Source organism: Somniosus microcephalus, chromosome 19 (genome assembly GCF_052327205.1).
Source record: "Somniosus microcephalus isolate GS21.2 chromosome 19, FLI_Smic_1.0, whole genome shotgun sequence".
Classification (NCBI taxonomy): Eukaryota; Metazoa; Chordata; class Chondrichthyes; order Squaliformes; family Somniosidae; genus Somniosus; species Somniosus microcephalus.
Genome location: NC_141005.1, coordinates 34,664,179 through 34,676,270, shown reverse-complemented (window position 1 = coordinate 34,676,270; position 12,092 = coordinate 34,664,179). Strand labels below are relative to the sequence as shown.

The window sequence follows — 12,092 nt, the reverse complement described above, 5'->3', positions numbered from 1 at the left end:
TAAGACATAGGAGCAGGAGTCGGCCATTTGACCCCTCGAGCCTGCTCCACCATTCAATAAGATCATGGCTGATCTGATCTTGGCCTCAACTCCACTTCCCTGCCCGCTCCACATAACCCTTGACTCCCTTATCATTCAAAAATCTGTCTATCTCCACCTTAAATATATTCAATGACCCAGCCTCCACAGCTCTCTGGGGTAGAGAATTCCACAGATTCACGACCCTCAGAGAAGAAATTCCTCCTCATCTCCGTTTTAAATGGGCAACCCCTTATTCTGAAACTATGCCCCTTAGTTCTAGATTCCCCCACGAGGGGAAACATCCTTTCTGCATCTACCTTGTCAAGCCCCCTCAGCATCTTATATCTTTCAATAGATCACCTCTCATCCTTATAAACTCCAATGAGTATAGGCCCAACCTGCTCAACCTTTCTTCATAAGACAACCCCTTCATCTCAGGAATCAACCTAGTGAACCTTCTCTGAACTGCCTCCAATGCAAGTATATCCCTCCTTAAATAAGGAGACCAAAACTGTACGCAGTACTCCAGGTGTGGTCTCACCAATACCCTGTACAGTAGTAGCAGGACTTCCCTACTTATATACTCCATTCCCCTTGCAATAAAGGCCAACATTCCATTTGCCTTCCTAATTACTTGCTGTACCTGCATGCTAACTTTTTTTGTTTCATGTACAAGGACCCCCGATCCCTCTGTACTGCAGCATTTTGTAATCTCTCTCCATTTAAATAATCATTTGCTTTTTTATTTTTCCTACCAAAGTGGATAACCTCACATTTTCCCACATTATACTCCATCTGCCAAATGTTTGCCCACTCACTTAGCCTGTCTATATCCCTTTGCAGATTCTTTGTGTCCTCTTCACAACTTGCTTTCCCACCTATCTTAGTATCATCAGCAATTTTGGCTACATTACACTTGGTCCCTTCATCCAAGTCATTAATATAGATTGTAAATAGTTGAGGCCCCAGCACTGATCCCTGTGGCACCCCACTAGTTACAGTTTGCCAACCAAAAAAGACCCATTTATTCCAACTCTCTATTTTCTGTTAGTTAGCCAATCCTCTATCCATGCTAATATATTACCCCCAATCCCATGAGCTCTTATCTTGTGCAGTAACCTTTTATGTGGCACCTTATCGAATGCCTTCTTGAAATCCAAATACACTACATCTACTGGTTCCCCTTTATCCACCCTGCTCGTTATATCCTCAAAGAACGCTAGTAAATTTGTCAAACATGATTTCCCTTTCATAAAACCATGCTGACTCTGCTTGACTGTATTATGATTTTCTAAATGTCCTGCTACTACTTCCTTAATAATGGACTCCAGCATTTTCCCAATGACAGATGTTAGGCTAACTGGTCGATAGTTTCCTGCTTTCTGTCTCCCTCCTTTCTTAAATAGGGGCGTTACATTTGCAGTTTTCCAATCCGCTGTGACCTCTCCAGAATCCAGGGAATTTTGGTAGATTGCAACCAATGCATCCACTATCTCTGCAGCCAATTCTTTTAAGACCCTAGGATACAGGCCATCAGGTCCAGGGGACTTGTCCACCTTTAATCCCATTATTTTACCGAGTACTTTTTCTCTAGTGTTAGTGATTGTTTTAAGTTTCCCCCTCCCTATAGCCCCTTGACTATCTATTTTTGGGATGCTTTTACTGTCTTCTTCGCCCTCCCTATAGCCCCTTGATTATCTATTATTGGGGTGCTTTTAGTGTCTTCTACCGTGAAGACTGATACAAAATATTTGTTCAAAGTCTCTGCCATTTCCCTGCTTATCTATTTTCCCAGTCAACTTTAGCCAACTCTGCCTTCATACCTTTGTAATTGGCTTTATTTAAGGGGTAAGTTAGAAGAATTTTTTTTCACACAGAGTATTATCAGGACATGAAATGCTTTATTAAAGCTGGCTATTGAGACAGAGACTAGGTCAGATTTCCCACTTTGCAGTGGCACCACGTCAGCTCAGCTTTTGTCTGTTCTCGAACCTCGTCATAACCCCAACGCTTTTTCCTGGGTCACGCATCATTTTCAATGCAGGGTAGGCTCCCGGCGGGATTCCTGCCAGCAAGAAGAAAATTGGGCATAGCTCTCAGAGCCATAGGAGCACTGCCACAGCACCCAATGAGCGAGAGAGGGCGCTTAAAGGGGCAGAAGAGCCCCAAAGAGAATCTTCGCTGAAGTTTTTCTAGTCCCTGGCCAAAACTGAGGATTATAACGGTAATGCTTTGGGGAGGCCACTACTGAACCCTCTCCCTCCATTCTGAAACTTCAGCGCAATCTCATTGCTACCCCAGGGACTTCTCCCTCCCTAGAGGCTGCACCTTGACGTGGTGGGAAGGCTTGCATGCTCCTATGACTCAGAGCTATGCCAGCAGGAGTAGAACTCCTGGGGGCCACGCATGCTAGACAGACCGAAAGGTAGGAGCCAGACTAAACAGTCCACCGGTCCTCCTGCTAGGGGATTGAGTCAGGCTTAGGTCATGAGTCCAAGTCCCACTCCGGAAACCTTCGCACATAATTTAGGCTGACACTTCAGTGAAGTACTCAAGAGGCGCTGCACTGTCGGAGGTGCTGTCTTTCGGAAGAGGCGTTAAACCGAGGCCCACTTTTCCCTCTCCGGTGGATGTGAAAGAGCCCATGGCACTATTTCGAAGAAGAGCACGAGAGTACTACCAATGTCATTGCCAACATTGATCCTTTGACCAATACATAAAATAGATGACCTGGCCATTTATTCCATTGCTGTTTGTGGGAGCTTGCTGTGTGCAAATTGGCTGCCACGTTTCCTACATTACAATAGTGACTTCAAAGGTACTTCATTGGTTGTAAAGCGCTTTGGGATGTCCCGAGGTTGTGAAAGGTGTTATATAAATGCAAGTCTTTCTTCCTTCCTTTCTTTAATGACATGTCCACATAAAATTGCTTTTTTGTTATGGAAACAAACCAGAGACAAGAGGAGTTTGTTAAAGACTTGCAAATATAAATATCAAGGTGGTAATTGTAACCTTTGGCGCTAGTGTAAAGAGGGCGATGCCGGACCGGCCGCCCATTATACACCTCTCCCAATTTTACTTTCCATTGACTTCACTGAGGTATGAGGTATGATGATTTATCTCATACCAGGTTTTTAAATTTCCAAAAGAAGAAATGACTGTACTATTCATTTGTTTCCAAACCTATGATGACACTGATCACATAACCTTCCCACCCACTTTATTTTATCCTTGTGATGTTTCTGCATTATTGCACATATTCATTGGTACAAATGAAATGAATAACCATAACTTTAAATTAAAACAATTCAATATTATCTTTTATACTTTCATAATTAAAAAATACAAACTGACCATTCGCTGTGTCAGAATTGAAAGGGCAAATATATATACGTTACAAGGTTTGCTCGAGTATGAAGTAACCTTCAGGGATGTAGAGCTGTGACCTCATTTGTACAGTATTTTTAATCTTAGCTCTACAATGTTACAGTGCTACAAATATTCATGCATTATGATATTTTTTAAAACTGAATATAAGCATGGGCCACATAGAATTAATTATTTAGGAATTTTTGAAAGAGAACGAAACATTTTCTTTATATCACTCTAGATTGTTGTCTGTCTGAAAGATGGATGAGGCCAGGAAGATGTACTTTGTTATTGATGGGAGAAGGGCATGTGACTTGGCTCGAAAATGATGGGAGAAGGGCATGTGACTCGGCTCGAAAACAAAGTCTTGCTAACAAAAGGGTATGGTAGTGCATCATGATATAGCTGGGAGCTGCTTTTGAGAAAGCAGGTAAAAGAAGAATTCCTTGAGAAAGTTCAAGATTACCACAGAAATAATGCTGACATATGAGCGAAGCAACATCTCAAAGAATATGAACATTGATATCAAGGCAGTTCGATACCATAATTAAATAGTGAATAGAGCTTTGTGCATAATATCACAATGGTAGTATTAACTCTATACAATTCCTTAGCTCCAAAACTTAGAATCAGTTTTGGTGTCCTTACTTACTAAAATGTGTAAACTTGGAAAAGAAAAAAAGGACAATTGGGCTCTGAATCAAAAAAGATAAATTTAAGGTATTCTCACTTAAGCAAAGGAGGACTTGATGAAATGAAAAAAAATCCTCTTATTTTCATTGAATACAAGTTGTGTCATGATGACATGATAAGCTTTGAATGAAATTATATAGAGTTTCTTCTTTAAGAGATCACTGACATATGGAACAAAATTGCAGCATCAAGGGGCCAAGGCAATAAAAGCAATACATTTTAAAAAGAAAAGAATCTGCACAAATTTGTTTTGATAATCAGTAATGAGTTCTAAGTAAGGATAATAATATACATATTAGGTAAACGTAGGGACAACGGTTTGAAAAGAATTTAGATTACCATTGAAAATGGTGGAAAAGGAGAGAATATCATGTATGAATACTTATCTGGGAACGAGCTGGATATGCCAAATGCGCTTTTCTTATTCCTAAACTGCCTGTGTTCCTTACGTGCCCTAAACTCAAACTATTGGCATACACAGTACCTTAAAATGGGGATAGCTTTAAACTATAGGAGTTGTTGGTGGGGATAATATTCCCTGATGTGTACAAAGGGAAGCCAGAGGATATGAGAGTGAGTTTAACTACAGATTATTATATATCAATAAGCATTTGTATACTGAAGCAAGGTAAATTCAGCATTCATCCAACATTACATAACAACCAAAAGCAAATTGGAAAACTGTGATTACATAACACCTTCCCGCTCTAGTTTACAGACGATGATTATGCTATCCATCAGTTTACATGTCAAGAAACACGATTAGTTAAAACAACCCTTATTAACACAAGATTGAGATTAAAAGAAGCCTTCAAAAAAGGTAATATTTTATTGAGTCTTTCAACATTGAAATTCCAGTATGGGTACCACTCGTTTCCAAAATCATTTCCTTCAACCTACTTGTAACTTTGTACATGTGACAAATTCATTTTGTAATAAAATGCAAAAAATAAAAAGATCAGTTTCAATCCATTGAGCACATCATGAATATCTGCCACTTGTATTTAAATTAAATCCTCAACCTACATTACTAATTGTAAACTTTGTAAATTCTGACAATTGATAGTTATTTCTACAAATTATAAATATTCAGATGTTGTAACTGTTGAACTTATACCTTCAGTTTTATTAGATTTGCATTATCCCCTGAACTACTCCATTAATGATATCATGGGTTGAATCTCAGCCATGATTTCCACACAATCTGTTCAATTTATGCCATTAGGGAAACAGTTCACAACAAAGGAGGGATACTATATAATATTGCCAATAAAAATGAAAGCACGTTTTCAGGATTTGCCATTTTTCAGTACTGGGGTTTAGTAAAGGGCCCATTAGGTGTCAGAATTTAAAGCTACGTGTACATGATTAGCTTGGGATTTACAATAAAGCGGTAAAAGTGTTCTCAAAATGCATGTGTTCATCTGAAAACAAACAAATAACTCTCGTTATATTCATGATCATGGTTCCAAAAGTGCTGACAGCTGTTCTAGTCATGCTCCGTCTACTCTGTTTTCATTTGACTGGACAATTCATAACGCATATAATTAAAAAGACACAATCCGCAAAAACGTGCATCAATCAGAATTACTTTAGAATGGAAATCACCATTTCAGGCTCTTGTGCAACAAAATGGTGAACAAGAAATTACACCAGATCCTTTCCAACATTATCTACGAGTACCAGTTTGTTTGTTAGAATTCGCCGCATACATTATAATCCACATTCCTAAAGTCAAGGCCCAGGAAAGCTCGGTCTTGATGTCAGTGCAAGATATTTGATGATTGATCTATAAAAAGCAAGCGTTGGTTCTCTAAAGCCTCTGTGTAAGAAGCATCAGAATGAATCAATTAATCTACAAAAGTAATCTTGTTTTCAATACTTTTTAAAAAAAAACTTAAATATAGCATTTGATCTTAGGACTGTAACCCTTGCTGTTCCAAGTGCTAAAAAAAAAATTGTATTAATGATAAGAATGTACCTGGATAATTTAGTAACTCATTACTCAGAAGGAGAGTGTTCTTAACTTGTAAATTTGGGCACAATATGCAGCCTTTTATTTCCCCCTCCCCCCAAGTTAGCCCCTGTGACACCATCACCTTGGGTCAAAAATGGAGATTGGTTTGGCCTGTGACAGTCCATGATCACTTCCAGCACCATTCATTGGTCGACAAATCAGGAGGTGTGCTCAAGCAGTGTGGAAACGATCCCACTGAGCCAATTTTTCCTTCCCTCCTCTACAATGACAGAGCTGACATTGTTAAGACCAGCCCAGGAGTAGCTCACATTCTGCAGCTTAAAAAAAAAGGTGCACTTCTATGTTAGTGTGGTGTTCAGGAAGGATGCAGGTGTGAAGTAGTAAAGCACGAGCCTTGCCATGGGCCCTACAATTAAAATGCACCTTAAAGGTTATCAGTAATATCCGATTAAATGATAATCACTTCAATGCTTCTTCCCACATCCCGTCCTAACTAGATCTTAGAATTAAGATAAAATGTCTGGTAAGACATACCTTGTTTACAAAAAGGTGTGGCGGCATATTTGCTTTAGCAACATCACCATGTTCTTAATTGCATCCACCATTGCCAATGTGTTATTTTTAATCTTACTTTTAATAAAAAAGCTACGCCAAAAAGTGGGAGAGTTGGCACTGCAACAGATACAGGGCAATAAGTCAGCGGTACAGGGCTCCATACACCGGTCCGTGCCAGCGTGAGCCCTGTGCCAAATTCGACACCGGGCCTCGTCTACATTAACCGGTGAGCTGCGAGCACTTACTGGGTGTCCGGAAGCAGCTGGCCAGTATCAACAGCAGCAATTTGGACCAGTTGCCACGGCCAGCAGTGGGCCTCGGGTAGGTCCTGCGACAGTGGGGTGGCAATACTGAGGGAGCAAAGCCTGGGCCAGCAGCAGCCCGCAGTTGTTTTGTGGAGCCAGGAGGAACATTGCTGCTCCTGCCGACTCCGCAAAATTGAAACATTTTCAACGTTTTTGGGCCTTTTTTCAAGCGGCCAATAAACTGCTCTAGACCCGGCGCAAGCTCTGCCCATTGCTGTCTAATTTCACACTGGGATCCTACAACCGGCGTAGGACCCCGATTTGAATAATCAAATCAACCTGCCACCTATTTCAGTTGGGTGCCCCAGGCGACTAAAAGTCCCCGGATTCAATTTCGCGTGAGGTGCACTTCCAAAGTCAATCAACCTGATTTTGGAGCCCATTTTGCCTATTTAGTGCACGACAAATGGGTGCATCGACGTCCAATTTCTCCCCCTTGGTGTCTGGCACAGTGCAAACTTGCTGCAGCAGCAGTGCAGTTTTCGGAGCTGTTTAATCTGAGCTGTTCCAAGGAACTAATGCTGCCCTGAAAATTCCCCAGCAAAGCAATGATGTCCCTTTCAGATAAATCTCCAACCGAAATTAGCAACGACATGCATTCTAACCTCTGACATGGAATGTCCTAAAGTTTAACCTTCAATTTCAATATTGAGTTAATATTGCTGCCTCAGCTCTATGACAGTGTTGTATCTGTGATGCCATGGGTCAAAACTTAGTCACACTCCTTGCATTGTCTGTTCCATAACATTGCCTAGTAATCGTTCATTTAAAGCTTGTGACCAACAGAACTCGGTCAATAAAATTTATGGTGTAGATTCAGGAATTTGAACACAAGGTTTAAAAAACACCCATTAATTATTGTATTTTTTTTTAAAGTATTTACTGTCATTGCCAGGATTAACTTTAAAACAGCTTTGGGTAGCTCTGTAAAACTTCCTGTTCAAAATGTGCAGACATGTAAAAAGAGCAGCTAACTTTCTTATGGTACAGTGCAGTGGTTATCACTTCTAATACATTGATTATACACCAAAGCGATTTCAGGAAGAACAAAGCTACAGTCTACATGTCGCTGGAATCAAATCACCATGTCAACTCATATCTTTAGTTCCAGGTTTTATGTCACTATGACACTGGCATCAATAAGTAGAAATGGCCTCGAAAACTTCTACTCTGCAAGTTTTTTAAGTTATCTAACAAAGTAGTTGCCAATAAGGGATTCTATAATTGCACCCATTATAACACTGTTGGCATCTGCCATGGCCGTGGATTAAGATGACTAAACACAGTTAAATAAGTATTGGTCATAAACACCATGAATTTCATAATTTGGCATAAACTTCAAGACAAGAGTAAAAATTAAGCTGTACCAATCATTTTTTTTGAATGCTGGAAGTGCATTAGAGTGGAGTCACTAGATTACCTTTGCAAAGGGGAGTTCCTGAACATGGCTCCTGGAATCAGAATCCTGTGGTCACACAACAGTGAATCTCACACCAGAAAAATCCAGTTGTGCAGGCTCAACAGGTGTGACATTAAGAAAAGCCTGCGAGTGGAGTATCAGCAGTCTGAACACAATAGTCCCCACAACACATTGTTTATTTAAATGGAATGCTAAACTTGGCTCCTGCTTAAATTGCATCCTAAACATACAGCAAGCAGTGTATGTGTACTTTGCACGTAATTCCTGTGCTACCCTTCCTCACAGCTTCTGCCGCCAGCTGACGAAACCTGCAAGCTTAGCTTGTTATCTGTCCATGGTCCCAATTCAATGCCTGGTCAAAACTGGGATGTTACACTGCCACAGTAAGATAGCTCGTTGCCTGGAAATGAGTTGCTGGATTGAAAGTGGACTCTGGTGTCTCTCGAACCCCACATTAACACCATACTGTCTACAAAAACACACCATCAGATCAACTCACGGCTGGAGAGGTGAGCTTCTTTCCCAGTGAGACTCCAGAGTGCACCCAATACATTCTCCATTCAGCCATAAAGAAGTGTCAGGAGAGACAATATTGCAATAAAAAGCCTGATGCACAAGTGTCTTCGGGGAATTGCCCCTCCACTGTTATTTATATTTTATTGGTATTCTGAGCAAAATCTACAGGCTTCAAATAAAATCAAAATTATCCCCCTCACGGGACTGGGATTTATCCTGCTGCCAGTGGATAATCGGTTTGATCTGATCTGATAATCACTTATATTTTATTTAGAAGATAACTATTTGAATGCATTATCATTCTTGGAAATGTGATTTTTGCATTTAAAGGTTTTTCCTGTGGTAATCATATCCGGTGCAGTCGGTTACAATCAGACTCTTTCAGATTGCCATTTGTTTAGATGTTTTCCTGCAGCAGCATGCAAAGTGCGGCTTCCATTCCTGTAATAAACCAGCTACAGCAAGGGGGGCTGCCAAATATATTCCAGAGGTGCTGGCATAAATTTGGAAGACTTATTCCTGCCACTGCACACTATATCCCATGGAGTACACGGTTGATTGAATCATATCGATAATAAACAGTTTAAGACTTAACTTCAAATATTGATACCTCCGAATCTCAGACCGGAATGCACGACATTTAATATTGCCGATAGTGTATCTGCATCTACTAGAAAACTACAGTCTATAATATGTGTCTTGACACTGCTACCACGGTAATAGATTAGGATTCATTTCGAATGACTAAAATTGTTTTCTTTTGACAACCTATTCACCAACTTTACCCAGGTCCGGCACAGTGCCACATATCTGTGAATTATCTGTCGCTTCTAAAGGATTGATCTTTCGCAGCCTTTACTGAATATTGCAGTGCCTCTGCGCCAGATTTCTCGAAGATACATCCAGTCCCACTGGCGAGAATATCACTGTGCCAGTGTTCCGCGTATTTTTACACACATTCCGATGGCGGAAATTTCCCCCAGTACAGCCACAGAGGCTGGTAATGTTACACTGCATTTTATTAAACGAAATTCATAAGAATTGTAGCAATAAACCTCGAAGTAATAATAGTCGGCACGCAGTACAATTATACCATTGTCTTCTAGCAGATCTAGGTTGCATCAATTGCACCTCTGGGCAACACAAATGCAATTGAAGTGGAAACACAAAATGACATTACTGCAGATGTTGGGCGTATGGAAAGATCCAAATCAATTTCAACCGCGACTCGTAAGTTTCATCGGGGTTTACCGATGTGGGGGGGAGGGGGGGGGGTTGATTTCAGGTCATGTTGGAGGGGAGAAAAACCTGCAATTGATATTTTGCCGCACTGGAGACATAAATCTCGCCGATACACAGCCGAGAGGGTCATGTATGGAAAGGCTCTGTGCAACTCTATACCTCCGGGGGAGCCATGCATGGTCCACATGGGAACAGCTTGTATGTTGGGTGTGAAGCCACATTGATCGCACGCCCACTGGCAATGCTGGATTTCAAAGATTTAAGTGTCTGAAAAGGCTGACATTTATCGCTCGTGTCTGGCACAAGTGCATTGATACAAGATTGGATTTTTTTTTAAATAATCTAACACTGGCTCTGACTACCTCGAAATCCTGGGGCTGGTTGGGGTTTTACAGGAAGTAGGTGTGGTTATTCGTATTTTTTTTTGGGGGGGGGGGGGAGAGGAGGAGACAGTAAATGAGGTGAAAGTGGAACTTACCTGTATCCTGCCTGAACTGATGCATGGATTGCAAGTCGATGATGTAAGGAGAGAGCTGAGCCTCCGCCTGCCCCAGCACCACGCTCCCCCTGGCATTGCACTTGATGATGTTCTCGATGTGGTGACAGACGGTCGCGCTGTAGGGTCTCCAGCGGCCGTGCTCGTTCAGCCATTCCCACACCACCACCCGGGCGAAATTCTGCGGTGGGAAGCCGAATCCGTTCGCCGACAGCATCACGGTGGCGGCGGCGGCGGGTCGAGCCATGTTGTTGCTGCTGCTGCTGCCGCGATCGCTGTTTGTGTGTGTGTGTGTAGGATGTAGGGGTGGGTGGAGGCTCCGCGATTTTCCCCCTCCCCTTCCTTCTCGCTCGTTCAGGTGTGAATGCGCCGCGCCGAGCAGCGGAGGACCGAACGCCTGTCCGCCCGACCCAGCTGCCTGGGCTGGCCGGATCGCAGTCACACCTCCCCGCCCCTCGCCACCTCTCTCGCTCGCTGACTGACTGCGAGCCGCATGTGACGCGCCGGGGGGGGCGGGACTCCGGCGCAATTGATTGGCAACGTGCGCGGCCGCCAGAAACAAACAAGAGTTTTTTTTAACAGGAGTCGATCGTCCGCACCGAGCCCGACCTGCATTCAAAAAATCAGGAACATTGGTGGGTGGGGGAAACGTCAAAAAGCAAATATCTTTGCTGCAAATTGAGAGGCGAGTGACACCAAAGCTTTAGGCTGCAATTGATGAGCCACCAGCGCAGCACAGCACATACAAGTAGATTGTCCCTCTGCACGTAAAATGTGAGCAAAGTGGACTTGAGTAACGAGTTGTGACCAAGGACCAAACAGTCAGATTGCAGCGTTACTCCCCAGTCCACCCGTCCCCAATAGGGTTGAAAGTTAATTCATGGCGTGTCAGTGGAGTGGAGGAGATGACAGAGACAGGCAGGGGCGAGGCCGCGAAGGGATTTAAACAAGTATTAGCACAGGCCTTGCGATTATCTGGTTTTCTGTCGTTCTTATTTTCGTGCTGGGCGAAACCAAACAAAGTAAAATCGGAAACAAAAGTAAGAGTAGTGAACACTTTTTGTGCATAAGAGAAAAATATATCCAATTGTGTTTGGGTGACACAGATCAGCAAGAGGTGAATAAAATGAGTATGATTCATTCAATTCCATCTGATACAATTCCTTTCGCTGAGTCAAAATATCATATACATAGAATGTACAGCACAGAAACAGGCCAATCGGCCCAACTGGTCCATGCCAGTGTTTGTATTCCATATTTTAAAGAATGAGAATATGTATGAATACATGCTTGACAAAATTATCTTTAACTAATGCTCATGTGATAAGTATACTTGATCTAAGGGATAAGGGCTAAAATAAGAATGATAAATCATTTAGGTCCATGTAAAGGACCATTTCAGACCATTTTCATCTCTCCTTTGCCCTGATGCAAAATAGGTACCTCATCGACTCCCAAAAGCAAAATACTGCGGATGCTGGAAATCTGAAATCTGAA

The 12,092-nt window shown here is 42.0% G+C and overlaps 1 protein-coding gene across 1 annotated transcript in view; it reads right to left on the bottom strand.

The window, feature by feature from the left end:
- dtx1 (deltex 1, E3 ubiquitin ligase) overlaps window positions 1-11,046 on the bottom strand; it is a 348,134-nt gene extending 337,088 nt beyond the window's left edge. Inside the window, exon 1 of the mRNA XM_085961523.1 lies at window positions 10,578-11,046. Within this exon, the coding sequence (XP_085817649.1) occupies window positions 10,578-10,842 (265 nt within the window). The 5' untranslated portion in view covers window positions 10,843-11,046. The remainder of the gene's footprint in view (window positions 1-10,577) is intronic.
- Between the last annotated feature and the right edge of the window lie 1,046 nt (window positions 11,047-12,092).